This window comes from Vicia villosa, linkage group LG4 (assembly GCF_029867415.1).
Source record: "Vicia villosa cultivar HV-30 ecotype Madison, WI linkage group LG4, Vvil1.0, whole genome shotgun sequence".
NCBI lineage: Eukaryota > Viridiplantae > Streptophyta > Magnoliopsida > Fabales > Fabaceae > Vicia > Vicia villosa.
In genome coordinates this window covers 117,244,924-117,257,536 of record NC_081183.1, presented here as the reverse complement: position 1 = coordinate 117,257,536, position 12,613 = coordinate 117,244,924, and the positions used below count along the sequence as shown (strand labels likewise).

The following is a 12,613-nucleotide window of genomic DNA, read 5'->3' as shown; positions in this document are numbered from 1 at the left end:
ACATGATTTATCACAATTTGAAAATAGTTATTAACATATAATTTAAGTTTTATTAGAGAGTTATAATCTGAAGTGTACTCATGTTTTTTCACGTTACAAGTAATAAATCATAACTTTTTAGTCACTCAATATTAAAAAATTTATTAAAAAAATATGTATGAAATTTTCACCTTTGAATATGTACGAAATTTTCACCTTTGTTCATGAGAGACTGAGGGAGATGAGATATTTTAATATGTGTGAAGCATGTCTGATAGTCAACTGGTGATGGTTAACTATGTGTGACGTATGTTAGAGATACACTGATGTGAACCATTGTTGAAGATCCTTTCCACTAACTCTGATCAACTGACCCTGATCCACTGACTCTGAATCATTGTTAAAGATCCTTTCCACTAACTCTGATCAACCCGAGTCATTTTTTTAATTCATTAAGTTAAATTATTATTGTAACATATTTTAACATTGAATTATTATTATTATTAAAATATGACTTTAAGTTGGTCCTCAAAATATTAAATTTAGTGTAATAGGTTGGTCTTTAAATTTTTTTTAATAATTTGGTCCTTTAAGTTTTTTTGGTTGAATTAGGATCTGACTTTATATTTTTTGGATACTAACTAATGTATTTAGGATACTAATATATGTATTTTGTTGCAACTTTATGTATTTTGATGATTGATTTAATGAAAGATTGAAAGAAAATGATAAAAGAGAGCAACTATGCACACATTTGTTAACTCAAAGGATCAAGCTGTTAAAATAAAAAACTTACCGACGACATTAGTACTGTATAATATTTTGGGTCAGTCTTGAACCATAAAACTTTGGAAGAGTTGAAAATTCGTTCATGTTAAGTTATTGAGAAACTTCTTAAAAAGATAAGGAAGTAGAAAAAAGAGAAGCAACGAGAAAGAGAAAAAAGCAGGGGCGGAGCTATAGCCCAGCGAGCCCGGGCACGCGCCCAGGCTCAACCCCTCTTTTCGTTGTATAGTCCCCACCTAATAGTTGATTTTTTAGACAGCACTAGGGGCAAAAATAATAATTTTTATACAAAATTAAGGGCAAAATTACTAAAAACAGGGTGTAAAATATTTGGACAAAATTAAGGGTAAAATTAGTATAAACACGATGTAAAATTAGTAAAAACAAGGTATAAATTTTTTGCCCAGGCTCCGTAAAATTTCTGGCTCCGCCATTGGAAAAAAGGATAACGATTTTGCGTCTACTTCTACTAATAGAGTTACTACTAATAGAGTTACTAGAAAGAGAATAACACTTGAACATACTCCTCTGATTAATAAATCTTCTATAATGTTTATTATTTTTCCATAAGATAACAAAGAAGTCGTATTAAAATATCGTAAAATTATAACTGAATTTTTTTTTCGAGGTAATCCAAATTACACTCCACATGTTCAATACGAGGACTATGATGAGGACAATAAGGATGAAGTTAGAAAATATATAAAGAAGGTTGAAGAAGATAAAGTACATGAAAATATAGCATCCTCTTTCAGTATTCTTAAGAAACCTATTGAATCTGATCATCTTGTTCCTTTTAGATCTTCTTGTTTAGGTGTAGGGAAAGAAGAGCTCTCAAAAAAATTTAAAAAACAACAAAAGATTATAACTTTTATGGAAGCATCCAATCAAAGACATGAATATATAACTAATGCTATCAAGAACCTTACTTGTTTGGTGCAGAAGATCATAGAGAAATTTAAGATTTAATTTATATATTATACGATGAATGTTTGTATCTCCATCAACTTTGGCATAGTTTTTCTTATCTATGTGTGAACCATGAAACCCCACATTTGACTTGATCTTCAATGATGTAGGTTTTGACAAATCATAATGCTGCTCATATGATCATCCAGACATTAATTATCAAGTTGTAAGTTCTTTCACTGCATACAACTAATAATGATGCATGAAGAATGTTAATACGTTTCCTTGATTTTGTAGAGTTTGTTCTAAGGTGGAGATTTGTGAGATTTTGGATCAAACTCTAGTCTCGATAATGGTAGTTTCTTGGTTCGACAGAGTTTAAGCATGATGTCGAAGTATGTTCACATGCTGATGTCGAAGTCTTGCATGATGTAGTCGAAGTACGCTTAAGCATGCAGTAGTCGAAATTCTAGGATTGTTAGTATATCGAATTGAGCCTGTTTGTTTAGCCAAAATTGTTTAAATTAGCTTGTAGCTTAAGTTAGCTTAGTAGTCTATAAATAGACTAGTTCTTTCGGGTTGTTGAGAGAGGTAGGTTGTTGTTATTCCCTTTCGATCTTTGAAATCTTGTTGAGTAAGTGAATAGTAAAACAGTTATAACCAATCCTGATTTTCTTCTTCCCTCTTCTCTCTTTCGTGAGAACCTAATAGGGTTTCTTGTGTTTGTTCAAAAAACTCGATCTTTCTCATAGTTTTGATTTGTTCATGACGACACTTCATTAAAACAGAGTAATAAAACAATAAAAATAGAGTTTAAGAAAGTAGTACATGAATCATATAGTAAAGAATGAAGCATCAATCGTGAAAAGCTGTGAGAATAATCTCTAAGTCTAAATTTCATTGTTGTTTTTCAAGGATTTTATTGCGCTCCATGGTAATTGCATTGTGATTAATACAGTTCTTCATTTTTCTTTTTTTCTTTGATTCTTATGTGTCAGACTCGCTTTGCTCCTTGTCGCAGTAACTTATTTTGAATTAAATTGAGATTTTGTACAATATCTCAAATCATGATATGCTTTATTCTGTTTTTTAAAATGTTAGTTACAAATATGATTAAAATACTAAAAAAAGATTAATAAAAAATTAGTATGACAGAATGTCATGTCATAATCTTCAGAATCATTTTTACTTGAAATTCAAATTTGTAAATTTTAGTTTAAATAAGATTTTTACGATAAAATTTAAGGACCAACTCACTATTTTATGGTCGTATACAAAAATAACTTTATTTTCAATGTATTTTTAACCAAAAACAATTTTAAAACTAAATACACGCCAGCGTTCAAGTTCATTGTATTGAGATTTATGAGAAAGAGGGAATAAAGATGAATGAGATGTTGGATAAATAGTCAGTCTTAAATGTGACACAATATGTAGACCAACTGAGGAGGGAGAGTTAGGTATTAGAAATTTAAAAACTTTCAACCTTGCGCTGGTGGGAAAATGGGCTTGGAAAATAAGATATGAGAGGGCAAGACTTTGGTTCAGAGTGCTGATTAATAGATATGGATTGAGAGAAATGGAGGAGAGAACGGGGGGAGGGGTTGTTCCACTTGGTGGAATGATATATGCATGTCTATCAGGGAAGCTTGGATTCCCTCAGCAGCTTATTCAGTCAAAGAGGTTTATAAAGGTATAATCCATAATTCACCGAGTCTGTCGGATCCATCTTGGTCGAAAGCTTGGGATAAGGCAGTTCCGGCCAAAGTCTCATGCTTGGTGTAGAGAATGTTTCGGAATAGAATAGCCATAAAAGATAATCTTGCCAAGAGAGGAGTGTTAGGGTCGGGTATGCTTTTATGTGAGGGAGGGTGTGGGAGGGAGGAATCTATATCTCATCTTTTTTTCGAGTGTCCAATTTTTGCAGGTTTATGGTACTTAATTTGTAATTGGATCGGAATTAAATCGGCATTTCAAATAGACAGCTTGACTCATTTGGAGCAGTTTTCTGGTGTGATCGAATATGGAAGAGAAAACTCAAAGATAGCCATCATAATATGGTTCGCGGGTATATAGACTATCTGGAACACAAGAAATAGTAAATTATTTCATAACAAGGAAGTGTGCCTCGACAAGATGGTGGAGCAAGTAAAATTGAACTCATGGAATTGGCTGGAAAAAAATTCCAGCAATATCAAGTACAATATAGCCATGTGGTGGCAGCACCCAACTGTAAGTCTTGGTCAGTAGGAAGATCATAGATCTATCAAGAGGTTTTGTTGGTGTCTGGTGGTCAGCGAATTTTAGTTCAATTGCAGATCTGGCGGTTTCAGTAGAAAAGCATATTGGTGTCCTCATTGTTCGGTTCAGCCTTTGTGCGGGCGCTACATTTTTGAGTTGTCATCGAGCAACCCTGTGTCGTTTTGATGTGTAGGTTTATCTGACAGACTCTGGATCTTTGTGTAGTTTCTGTTTAGATTTTCAAGAGACGGATATAGTGTCTATAATCAATACAGATTCTATGCTGAATGGTTTAGTCTATGTTGGGATTCTGTCCGGTCGTGCCCGGGGGTATTGTTATAATTGGCGGTGATTTTGAGTCCAGAGTTAGTTGGTGGATTGGTGTCAGACTAGTGAGTCTATCCAGTATTATTCTGTTTTGCTGTGTCTGAAGGTGCCTTGACATAGTTGCTTGAATTGTGGCTGTAGTGTTGTATAGCAGGTTTGTTTTATGTTTGTATCTTGGTTTAGATGCTAGTGGCTGCTGCTAAGGAGTGCTTTTCATATGTGCAATTATTGGTGATTTTTCTGGTGGTATCTTGGTTGGAGTTGAAGAGCAATTATTGGTGATTTTCCTTGTGGTATCTTGGTTGGAGTTGAAGAGCAATTACTCATTGATTTGTAAGGAGCTTTTTTTCTGTTGCAGCTGTTGTACTGGGGTAACATCTTTATACTAATGTTCGATGCTTTTTAACTGTTTGGCATGTCCTATGTCTGAGATTAATATATTTTCTTTGCTTGTTCAAAAAAAAAAAAAAAGTTCTTACTATGTGATTACAAAACATGTGATAATGAGGAGTTTGGGTATGCTCAATTAGTGAGTATTTGTTTTTGGCATAAAAATTAATAGATGGATCAATGGTATTTAAGAGGTAAAAAAATTAATAGATGGATCATTGGTATTTAAGAGGTAAAAAAAATCAATATATGGGAAAGACGGTTGACTAAAACCAGGTTTGGCTTTTCCAATGCCTAACCAATCCGATATGAGCTCCAGTTTCTGGTCCAACTTATTTTTAAGTTACAACCAATTCTCCTAAAGACAAACCAAACATGTTAAAAACAATTTTACATGTGTAGAATCAATTTTGGGTAGCAAAAATCAGAATCAAACATACACAAAGTCTCACCATTTCGACCCACCTCCATCCCATCCAAAATTCAGAAGAAAATATCTCAAGATGGAAGTTAGAGGCCAAAACCAGTTTACCCCACTCTTAACAGTAAGAGGCACTATGTGGTTCATGTTTTGCAGAATTTATTTATGAATTAAAGAATTATGACACTTTTAGGATTTCAAACAACTAGATAAGAAAATTTGGAGATAAATTGAAAATGCATTGGCTTGAAAGATTGTAAAGTTTGAAACAGACACCAGGGGGTGAATTAACTACTGCAGATCTGAAGTACAAAGCACTTCCTGTGCCATGGAAGCCACAAAAACTGTTCTATCAACAATCCAAGTAATGATACAAAAATGGCACCCGATAAACTATCACGGTACTTTTGTTCGTTGATTATAGTTGCACCTATGTATTAGTTATGACACTTAAAACTTCTGTTACTATACACCTTATTTCAGAAAACCATCCTATTTCCTGGCATGGCACCATAGTCCATGAGTCAATCCATATGATTGTGGAACCCAGGGAGCAGGGAAGTGATGAATCCAAAAACAATCATCTTGATCTCCTTTACAATCCCCCACCACTGGTTGCCACCATTGCCTCTGTCAGCTTCTGCGACGTTCTCATTCTCAATTGCACGGTCAGCTTCGTTAGCAGGCTGGTTCCCAATGGCAGCTTCAGGTTGACCCTCTGCAATTAGTTAAATACAGGCAACAGTAAATCATGTCAATAAGCGATTGAAACTTAAATTGTGCCTTCATAGATAAATCAGTGCATGTAAATTAGAAAAAGGAAATCCATCCCAAAAGTAAATTAATAAATAGTTAAAATGAAGTTCATAAGCTTCCAAGAAAAAAATTTGAATAAAATAGTAAGCAAGCCATACCTGCTGGAGCAGCATTGTCACCCTCCAACCTAGCAGCAGGAGGTACATTTTCAGCCCTGGCTGCTGGTCTTGGTGGACGAGGAGGTGCTGCAGCTCTTTGCATATTTTGTGAAAGCCATCTTATAATTGGTGTCAGAGCTCCAGTTTGGTATCTGTAACACATCTCAATTGATTAATATCACAGCTTACATTCACAATCTAATCAATATCTAGTTCAGTGATATTCCATGGCACTCATATTGACAGAGTATATGAGAAATTGAATAGACAATATAAAATTAGGGGTAGGAATCAATATCAGAATCATTTCCCGAGTCAGAGTTCTAAAACATAACAATTACATATTGCATAACTAGCAAGCAGAAATACCTTTTTAGAGAAAAATGGATAAGTACTTACAAATATACAAGAACAGCAAATAAAACAAGAACAAAAAGCCTCTGCCTTGATCCATCTTGGTTGAACAAAAAGATCACAGCTGCCAGCTTCAACATTAGTAGCAAATCAATTTGAAATGCAATTTGAAATCTCCTAACAACAACTTGTCTCTGAGGTGCAGCCTGTTGCTGCTGAGGATGCTGGGCTGCTTGCCCCTGATTTTCACCGGCAGCAGCAGCTTCAGAACTGGGCCTAATATGACCGACCATTCGGTTAAAGAAAGCATTAATATTAATGAACATATTGTTCCAAAAAATTAAATATGTTAAAATCAAATGTTCACCAACATATTGTTTTGTTTAAAATGTCAATTTTGTTTATTTCCTTAAGAATAGATCAGGTTTTGATATGAATTATATTATACACACAGTGAAGCTCTGAATGACACTCATGGAAAAGAAAAATATAATATCAAAGGTGTAACCAAAAACTTCAAAAGCTGGGTCCATCTATAATTGATAAAAGATCATATAATAACGCTGAGGTTTACCCACAAGGACAACAAGAGTCGTGAGTGCTGCCAGGAAATCAGAATCAGTTTTAATTTCCTTGAATGTTTAGATGCGGAAACCATATGCAAACATGACCTATTAATCAATTTATTAGAAACTCTGTCGAGGATAACTTAAAACAGACCCTACCTACACACTCTTAGGTTTATGGCCCCATTAGAAGTCATTACATGAGAAAAGTCTGTCTGTTTTTTTCAGCTTAACTTGAACATATTATAATGATATACTTAATTGAAAACTATACGGAGGAACTATAATGGATAACATGCAGCTAATGTCGGTTTTCTAGTTGAATCAAGTAAAAAGAAGAAGAGATGAATGGTCATATGTTAGCCATTAAACCTAATTTTGAGGAAATAGAAGCACTACTTTGTAGCAAACTCCTTTGTCACATTGCTAGCAGTTGAGGCTGCTTTAAAGATTAAATAATGTAATTTTAACCTTTTTTTATATGTTCTTCTGCACAGTAACTATTGTTGACCGTCAATATTGAAGGTCCTAGAAATATCATGGTCTCTTGGGTTTGAAAATAATTCTTACTTATATTTCCTGTTTTCACTTTTTATAACACAACTGCCACTTCTGTTTTCAAACTTGTTTTTACTCCTTTTTGCAATTTGTACAACAACAAATATTTGAAATAAGGAAATAGAATAAAAGCAATGTGGCAGTTTTGTAACTATGAGGGAAAACATGAAATACAAATTTAAAACAATTTCTCAAACCATCCACAGACCCTTGACAGTTCACACAAAGGGAAACAAAAACTAGAACCTTATAATTTTAAATGTGCTAATCTATTTTCCAATATATCCATGTTACAAAACACACTTAAAATATCAACTTAAGTAGAAATTTTCTTTAGGCTATATTTGGATATTTTAAAACGAATGGAAAGGAGTGGAATAGATATTTCATTCCATTGTTTTGGATATTTCAGGATGGAATGGAACAAATTTGTTATTCCGCCCAATTCAGAAGGTACAAAAATGAGGGTAAGTGATAGAATGAGATGGAATGCATTTCATCATGTTCCGCTCCATTTCATCCTTATTTTATCCATCCAAACAATGGAACATAAACTTATTTCATTCCATTCAGCTCAATTTCATCCTATTCCATCAATCCAAAACATAGTCTTAAACTTAGCAACAAAATAACAGCTTCTAGAAAGGCGTAAATACATTAATTTATTTTCCAATATAGTTGCAAAACATGCTTAAATATCAAAATGAGTAAAACTACCTCTAAAATCTAAATTGCAATATCATTAAGCTCCACATATAACTGCAGAATACTATCATTTTAACAAAATATGTAGACACTTACGTGGGTGTACGGTATGTCAACGGAATCAGAGTGGTGTATGGAAGTCCGGTAACATGTCTATCAAAAGGATTAACCGGAACAGCATATATGCCAGCTCCACGGTTCCCATGTTCCTCAATTTGTGGTTGAGTCAACCCTGGAATCAACGCAGGGTGCATACCAGGAAACATCTGATAATATCCACCCGGAAATTGCGGAAAATTGGAAAGCTCAGGGGCCTGAGGCTACAATAAACAAAAGAAATCATAATTATTGGCACATTTCCATTCACATATTCAAAAAGCAAGCAAAAAAATACAATAATCATAAAAATAATAAACCCTAGCTTCAGTTCAATGATATCAAAACAGGATCGTGCTTTTTTTATTGAACAATTAAGCGTCAAATCTGCGAAATGGAAGTGGAATTGAAGTGGATTGTGAAACATACCTGCGGTGGATCTTGTGGCGATTTCTGCGAAGAGGAAGAAGATGGAGCATGAGAAGAAGGTTGGGAACTAAACGACACCGTTTCGGGAGGATTTTCTGCCATTGTAGATTGATGATTTTACCACAATGAAGATTTTAGGGATTTGATTTTCAGAATGGGAAATTTGAAAACTTTTTAGATTTGAGATTTTGTTAGTTAAAAGCAGAATTAAAAAATTTTCTCTGGTTTTTTTTCTTTTCTTTCCATGGGAGAATTATTATTGGATGGTTCTGTAGATGTAACCAATCATGTTATGACACGTGAGATTTATGACTAGGCGTTTCCAGGTGTAAGTGTGATACCTGTTTCGCTACCGTCGGTTTCATTCGGTGGTAACGATAAAAGAATAAATAAAACTCTTTCTCTTGCATAATTGTGAGTGTATGAGAATTACAAATTATTTTTACTGTTTTTTAATAATAAGTTAATGAAGCAAACAAACTAATAAAATATTTATCTAAAAGTTAAAATATTAATAAAATACATATATCTAACAAAATATTTAAATATGTGTTTGTAATGTTAATGTACTCAAAATATTGTATGGTGTAGCATATTCCAAATATTGTATAGGATGTTGATCTGATTTAAATAGTACGGTAAGGTATAAACGGTCATACACAATACTGAAAAAATAAATAACACACAGGATTGCTAATCTAGTTTGATGTACAATAACACATATTCTAGAGACTACTAAGCCAAGAAGAAAATTCACTATTAGCAGTATCAATTCAAAGTACTATGCAAACAACCTCCGATTCATATGTAAACAACCTCCGGTTTATTGACTTCTCACTTAATTCCTACCCAGTGCAACTTCTACCTAAGAACTTTCTAATAAGAGAAACCCCTCTCACTTCCAATCACCGCAGTAATGTCTCACAATAACAAACCACGTTACTGATATTGACAGCTCTTTACCTTACTCTTCATTACAAGAGACACTAGATTTAGAACTTCTTAATCAACAAATACTTGATCTTGCTTAAACACTTCGATCAAGAACAATAACTTAAAACACAAACAACACACACCTAGATAATTGTATCAATGATATATAAGTCACACACACATATACATTCAATACTTAACAGCTTATGAATGCATGACAGTAATCAACTATATGCTTCACAACTTAAGAGAGATAACAGAACCTTACAACTTAAGGAACAAACAATCCAACTCACAAGTCGAGTGGATCACAAACAACCAACCCTCATAGAGAGTGGTACAAACGACAAAGTCCTAGTATTTCTACATCTTGGACCCGTACCTTTTCTAGGTTACAATCTTTCTATTTATAACGTTTTCCCAACTAGATTTGGGCTTCAAAATCACAGCATATCAGCTACTACAAATCTGTAGAAGATTCAGCATAAAAATAGACCTTCAATCAAATCTTCCTAAATTATCTCCATAATTAGAAAGTGAATATTCTTCTTGATTCTAACTTGATATTTACAGAACTATCAATCCGCACTATATAGGACTGCATAATATTCCTAGAATATTCTACGTTTGTTAAATCTTGATGTCGAATGACTCTGCATAGAACATCTTGTCTCACATGTTACTCCAGATGATGAAATATTTCATCTCAACATGTTTATTCAAAAAAATATGACTTCTTGATAAACCTTTTCTTCTTAACAAGTTAACACATCTTATTTAACATATCGCTGCTATATTTGTTTTACTAAAATTTATTCCAATCAACATCAACAAAATAGAGAATTAACACTTATTGTAAATGATCATTCAGTTTAGTCCCTTCATTTAGAGCATGCTTGGAAGCATATCCCTTAATATACTGGCACACTAATGATGGGTATTTGGCTTGAGGGATCCCTGGCTTCTATAAATTCTAGGGCAGACTTTTACCATTTCCATCGTTGTTTACTTGTATTCTCACAGTTTGTGAGCATTCATTTTGCATTCATGTTTCCTAATATAAGCTTGTTACAAGAATCCTACAATGCCCTTTTATAGGTACTTCTTTCTTTCTTTTTTATATCCAATTCCCTTTGTATTTAGAGAATAGTTTTACTTAGAAAGTGCGATGAGAAGGATAATACAGTTGAATCAAAAACTTGCAATGAGAGATACAAATTATGGCATCACTGCATTGAAAATTTGAGAAAAGCAAACTATTAAGTTAATTAAGACTTAGTTGGGAGAGGAAAATTTATGAGTAATATTTGTAGTAGTTCTATTAGTAATTTGATAGTGAATTGTCTAGCAATCTAACTTTTTATCTTTCTTTTCAAGAACGGCAAGATTACCAGTGGCCTCCAAACATGCAAGTTTGGATTATTTATATGATGAAGTGGTGAGCACTGATTGTGTATTCATCAACGAAGTGAGTGTAAAGGTTTTTCATGAAGATCTAACAGTATATTCTATTTGTAATGAAGAAAATGTTATTTTTGAACCATGTGTAAAGACGTGAGAAAGCATGCATGAGGTAGCCATCGGGAGTGAAGGGCCAGTACTTCCCATTGTACATTGTGTATTATCATATATGGGTGATGGTGAATGATTATAATTTCTCTAGCGCAAAGGAAAACATTCCTCGTGAAGGCAAAGCTGAAGAGGTGCGGTGAAAATTAGATTATCCAAAAGAGTGATCTAACTAGGGTGTTGGCAAGGAGAATTAAACAAAAACCTAAAGGTGAACACAATTAAGGAGTCATCATCTAACGGTATGTAAACCTCGCCAGCTTAAAAATAGAATATGGACATGGAAGAAAGTCTTATTTGACGAGGATACTTCAGGTTTTCTCAAAGAGGTGAACCTAGTAACGCCTTTTAAAGGTTAGGTGGTGCCATCATAGTGGAATAATAAATTCAACAGTAAAGGCTTAATATGTGGACGTCTTAATCTACCTGTAATACGGTGGGAGAACTGACTTTTAGAAATATGCGGTAAGTAAGAGTCGCCACCGGCTTTTATTTTATCCAATATATAGAAAGGCTAAAAGAACGAAAAAAGACCTTTAAAAAGGATTTGAGTTCGGGGGGTAAATTATACAAAGGGAAGGTTTAAAGCACCCTTTATATCCATGGTTATCCATGGGCTCTTAATTGCTTAGCTCACTTTGTTTTCAAAAATGTATGAAGTGTGAAAAAAGAATTTTGTTTAAGGACTTTAGCTTGTAAAATAAGCGTAGCCTTTTTGAAGGTTTTTGAAAAAGGAAAGTTAGAATTTAAACCAGAGCAAGCAATTAAAAGGTGATTACCCTTAAGTTATAACAATTCGTTCTTTTAGCTTTTCAGGGCTATCCATACCATAGGAGGGTAGGAAGTCCTTTTATTGGATGTAAAGGGTTATCGAGGTTATCGTTCGCCATAAGACTGACCCTGCCATAAAGAGGGCAGGTAGTATAAGGGAAGGATATAATAGTCATTAATCTTTTTAGGCATCATGCGAGGACACCTTAGCAATGAGACCAATCATCATTTATCAAGGCAACATCGAGGGACAAAATGAATGAACTGAGGGCAACATTTGCTTTAGGTATCCTCGAAATCGAGGGACTTGACTATTTATAGGCAACAAATAATAAGGCAACAAGGCAGCAAATAATAAGGCAACAGGCAACAAGAGGGGTTGCCCAAAGGTGTGTGTGTGGCACAATCAGGTGGTTAAATTCAGATATATTATCTTATAATTAATGACTCTAAATTCAATTCAAGGTTTTCACGCCCTAAGTTACTAACCACGCAATTAATCATACAGAAAATAAAGCAGAAAAAATAAACCCTAATTAACTATTACATCCTGTGAGCAATTACATAATAAGGCAAAAACAATTTGTGGGTAAACCACCAAAAATAATTAAGTAGATGATACCCTGCAATGATAAGGCAAAAATAAACTCGTGGGCAAACCAAAA

The 12,613-nt window shown here is 33.9% G+C and overlaps 1 protein-coding gene across 1 annotated transcript; it reads right to left on the bottom strand.

The window, feature by feature from the left end:
- Window positions 1-5,271: 5,271 nt before the first annotated feature.
- LOC131595099 (uncharacterized) lies at window positions 5,272-8,908 on the bottom strand. Its single transcript, XM_058867369.1, has 5 exons — window positions 8,676-8,908; window positions 8,247-8,470; window positions 6,367-6,597; window positions 5,968-6,119; window positions 5,272-5,771 (listed from the first exon to the last, which is right to left on the bottom strand). The coding sequence occupies exons 1-5, from the start codon at window positions 8,775-8,777 to the stop codon at window positions 5,578-5,580; spliced, it is 903 nt and encodes a 300-aa protein (XP_058723352.1). The 5' UTR covers window positions 8,778-8,908; the 3' UTR covers window positions 5,272-5,577.
- Window positions 8,909-12,613: the final 3,705 nt, after the last annotated feature.

Excerpts from the sequence above, each read along its gene's own strand:
- LOC131595099 (XM_058867369.1), bottom strand. The coding sequence starts at position 8,777 with ATGGCAGAAAATCCTCCCGAAACGGTGTCGTTTAGTTCCCAACCTTCT. Across the intron at positions 6,598-8,246 it reads TTGACATACCGTACACCCAC|GCCCAGTTCTGAAGCTGCTG; the intron begins GTAAGTGTCTAC and ends CGGTCATATTAG. Across the intron at positions 5,772-5,967 it reads TGACAATGCTGCTCCAGCAG|AGGGTCAACCTGAAGCTGCC; the intron begins GTATGGCTTGCT and ends AACTAATTGCAG.